Source organism: Mangifera indica, chromosome 13 (genome assembly GCF_011075055.1).
Source record: "Mangifera indica cultivar Alphonso chromosome 13, CATAS_Mindica_2.1, whole genome shotgun sequence".
NCBI lineage: Eukaryota > Viridiplantae > Streptophyta > Magnoliopsida > Sapindales > Anacardiaceae > Mangifera > Mangifera indica.
Window position 1 is genome coordinate 1,514,060 of NC_058149.1, and position 4,137 is coordinate 1,518,196.

Sequence of the window (4,137 nt, forward strand, 5' to 3'; positions counted from 1 at the left end):
ACATCACAATGTTAAAATCATTGTCAGTAAACTTGGAATCTTTGAAAATAAGAGTAGCTTGTTCCCCGCAACAAGAAGCAAGAGAGAATAATAATTTATAAAGGAAAATCAAATAGTGTAAAGCCGATGAAAATCAATTGCTAAAAGAGGCTTGCGAGCTCTTAGTTTTGCGTGAAGATGAGCTTCTCTCAAGTGCTGCCATCTTCTCTAGCTGTGGTATACTTTATGACAGTTGAAGCATTCAAGTCTTGTCATCTTCTCAAGCTGTGGTAAACCATATGAGTTGTCAAGCACTTCCAATTGCACGTTCTTTCTTTCTACACATTGTATTGTCCAACAGATTTTCAAGTAATTACCCCCCAAAAAAAAAAAGTAAAATCATTAAATAATTAAAATAAGTTAGAGACCACTAGGCAAGTGCCAGAGGAAAAAATAGGTGAATACCTAATGAACTGAGTTTAAATATTTTTTGGTTTAAATTTTGTTTGGATATAAAATAATTTGATTTTAAATTTAGTTTAAATTTATTAAATTAATATTAAAAATAATTTAAATTCGATTTAAGTTTAGTTTGAATTTAATTAAAATTTATTATTTAAATTTATAGTTTATTGATAAAGTAATATTATTTAATATAATTTGAATTAAATTTAAATCGAATCAAATTATTTATCTAATTTATGAATCAAATTAAATCAAATTTTTTATAATTTAAATTTAATTTGATTTTAAAATTAAACAAATATATTAATTTAAACTTAATTTATACTCAAAATAAATAAATTTCAATCAAATTAAATAAAATTGGACCAACTTTTGCGGTGGATCCGTTCAGTACGGATCCAACCCTAATAAAATGCAAAGACAATGGGGTTGTCGGACTGCTACAATCTGTAAGGGAAATCGGAAATAGAAAAAGTCACTCAATTTAGTAAACGTATCTCCGATACACCTTTTTTTTGGTAGAAGATGGTGATATAATATAAGTATTTGTGATAAATTTTTAAATATTAAAAATATATGCGGTATTTTAAAATTATTATATGTTAATTATAATTTTAAATATTTTATTTTTTAAAAGATATATTATACCATTTAATATATTATATATAATATAAAAAATTAGATTTTTAATATACAATATAGGATATAATTAGACTATTATGGTATAAATTTTTTAAAATCAATCATATATATGTATATGTATAAAATTTAATAAAACTAATTGAATTATATTTTTTAAAATATAATATAAATATATAAAATATATATTTAAAAAAATAAAACAATTATTCACTTAATTGATTATTAAAAAATTCAATCAAATATAATTTTTATATATATTAAAAAGTTACAATTATTTATTAAAAACTTTAATTCGATTTAAAAATTATGTAAACTGTAATTTAAAAAATTTTAATTTAAACTAAATTATATTTTTTAAATAATTAATTTAATTTTACGATTTAAAATAAATTATACACAGTCTATTAGTCTTTTTTTCAACTTTAACATAAAAAATTCCCGCCATCATCTGTGTGTCCATCAGATTTTTGAATAAATAAAATTCCCGCCATCATCCGTCACATCATATATTACCACATCATATATTGCATAATTGAATATAATGAAGTGTACTTTTTTTAATAAATAAAATTATGTATATAAATAAATCACTCCGTCACATCATATATTGCCACGTCAGATTTTTTCTCAATAATGTAGTGGCATTATTTCTTCTTAAAAATATTAATCCTCAGTACCTTTCACCGCCACCCATTTACCGCTTGAGGCTGCGGACCGAGAATCGGGCATATTTGCTTCTCTTGAACACTTATCATTATTGTTCATGACGTTGGAGCTTTCAGAGATGGACGACTATCCGATAAACTGCTCACTTGCATGCAAATACGGTGACGGATCAACTATTTATGTGACGACAAAGACAAAAAAGCTATGGGATATATACGGGATCAGAAGTCTACTACTATTGGGTCTTGAAGCACAAACCATTCTTACCATCTTCGGCAATCGTAGAAGGTGCCGTTTAAGATATCTGACCCGATTTTTCCTTTGGTTGTCCTACTTGACGGCAAGTCCCGTGGTAACATTGGCATTGGGCAAGCTTTCACGAATTAATGCTGAGGTTATTGATGTGAAAGGAAATCAGCTAGTGCGTAGCGAATTCTTTGACGCATATCTCTACTACGCAGTTTGGTTTACACCATTCCTTTTGCTGCAAATTGGTAGCCCTAATGTTATTTCTTACTCCGTTGAGGATAATAAGTTAAAGTTTAGGCAACTTATTGGGCTAACCACCCAGGTCGCCATCTCACTTTGGATCTTTTCTAAATCAATTCGATATTGGATTGAGACACTCAGTATACTTCTGTATGTAGCTGGAATAGTTAAAGTTGCAGAGAGACTCCGAGCTCTCTGGTCAATAAGTATTACTGAAAATGTCGTGATAGCTAGTTTTGCAAAAAATGATATTCGAACAGAAGAAACCTCACTTGAGTCTAGCTCATTTTCCAATTATTCTCATGATCTGTTTCTGCTTGTGAAGGCTCATCAACGCTTTGATCGATTAAAGCCTTATCTTGAGAATTGGCTAGGCTATCCTTCATCAGTTTATCTTTCTTCGATGAGTGTAGAAGACTGTCCTCCTAAGGATGTTTTTAGAATCACAGAATTTGAGCTTAGCTTTATGTATGATGTGCTCTACACGAAGGCGTCCATTGGCTATTCCAACAAAAGTTTATGGGGTCGCATCATTTTCTTTCTTGCTCTAGCTTTGCTTTTGGTGATAGTAACTATATTTTGGTTTGCTGAGCCAGGTTTTCCAGATGTAGATGGAATAATTCTCTTTGTTTATTAGGAGTAACTGTACTTGAAATTTATGAGATGAAGGAGTTTTTGTTCTCAGATTGGGTAGTACTTCAAATGAGGAAACAAAATAGGAGCACATTTATCAGTAGATCCATATCGAGAATTGCTCCAAAAATTCCAAGAAAGAATCATAGGTGGTCTCATTGCATAGATCAATTCAACTTACTAAGCTATTGTCTCTATGAAGATACTACAAAGCTTGGCGGGCTGATTAGAAGAATTTTCAAGGTCAAGGGCTACTACAAGGAGTACATGAAGTATTGTGTTAAGAAACACAATCCAGTCCCTGAAGAGTTGAAGAAGCTGATACTGGAACAAATTCTGGAGGTAAGAGCTCAAAGAGGCTGGCAATCTTTCTCTAAAAGGGGGGAAGGGGCTCTTGAAAGATGTAACTGTCTCCAAGATTTGGAATGGAGTATTCAAACAGATTTTGATACCCCAACAAAGAAGCAAATAAATTTTGGCAAAGCCATTATTATATGGCACATTGCCACCACAGTTTGCTACTATTTAGATGATGGTGCATCAGAAAGTACCTTAAATCACCCCTTATGTGAAATGAGCAAACTTTTATCAGATTATATTATGTATCTTTTGGGCATGATTTCTGATATGTTATCTATTGTTACTGGTGACCTTCTCTTTCATGGTGCCTGTGCTCAAGTCGATGAATTTTTTAAGGCAAAACAGTCAAAGGATGAAGCGACATTGTGCAGAAATTTACTAGTTGAAACTTATTTCCAAGGAATTCCCAATAACAATGTGTTTACATCAGGTTGGAATGTATTGCTTCAGGTGCAAAAATTGGCAAAAATATTGCAAGAGAGAGACGACAAATGGAGTATTATAAGTAGTGTCTGGGTGGAAATGTTGTTTTATGCTGCGATTAATTGTCCTTGGACTCTCCATGCGGAGCAACTTAGGAAAGGTGGAGAATTGCTCACTCATATTTGGCTTCTGCTTGAGCATGAGAAAGATCAGCCCCATGATTTGTCCCTTGAATTGTAATATGTGGTTTAAGAGAGTTGTATGTCAACATTTTATTATGTGCGTGAGTATGGTGTTAGAGTGGATGTTCTAAAGTCAAATATCTTGTTGATTCATTAATATTGATTTGTGTTTGTGTCATGTTTATTTCACATTTTTTAAATTAGATGAATGTCTATGGTAGAATTGTCTCAAGGGAATCAATGTATATCAATAATCGTAAGAACCTTATGTGTACATATGATAGTCATTTTGAAAATG

At 31.1% G+C, this 4,137-nt stretch overlaps 1 protein-coding gene across 1 annotated transcript; it reads left to right on the forward strand.

Annotated features, from left to right (window-relative positions):
- Positions 1–1,849: 1,849 nt before the first annotated feature.
- LOC123194928 lies at positions 1,850–3,897 on the forward strand. The gene is made up of 2 exons (XM_044608436.1): positions 1,850–2,837; positions 2,879–3,897. Exons 1-2 carry the CDS (start codon positions 1,850–1,852, stop codon positions 3,895–3,897), a joined length of 2,007 nt encoding a protein of 668 aa, XP_044464371.1.
- The last annotated feature ends 240 nt before the right edge of the window (positions 3,898–4,137 follow it).

Excerpts from the sequence above, each read along its gene's own strand:
- LOC123194928 (XM_044608436.1), top strand. The coding sequence starts at position 1,850 with ATGACGTTGGAGCTTTCAGAGATGGACGACTATCCGATAAACTGCTCA. Across the intron at positions 2,838-2,878 it reads ATTTTGGTTTGCTGAGCCAG|GAGTAACTGTACTTGAAATT; the intron begins GTTTTCCAGATG and ends TTTGTTTATTAG.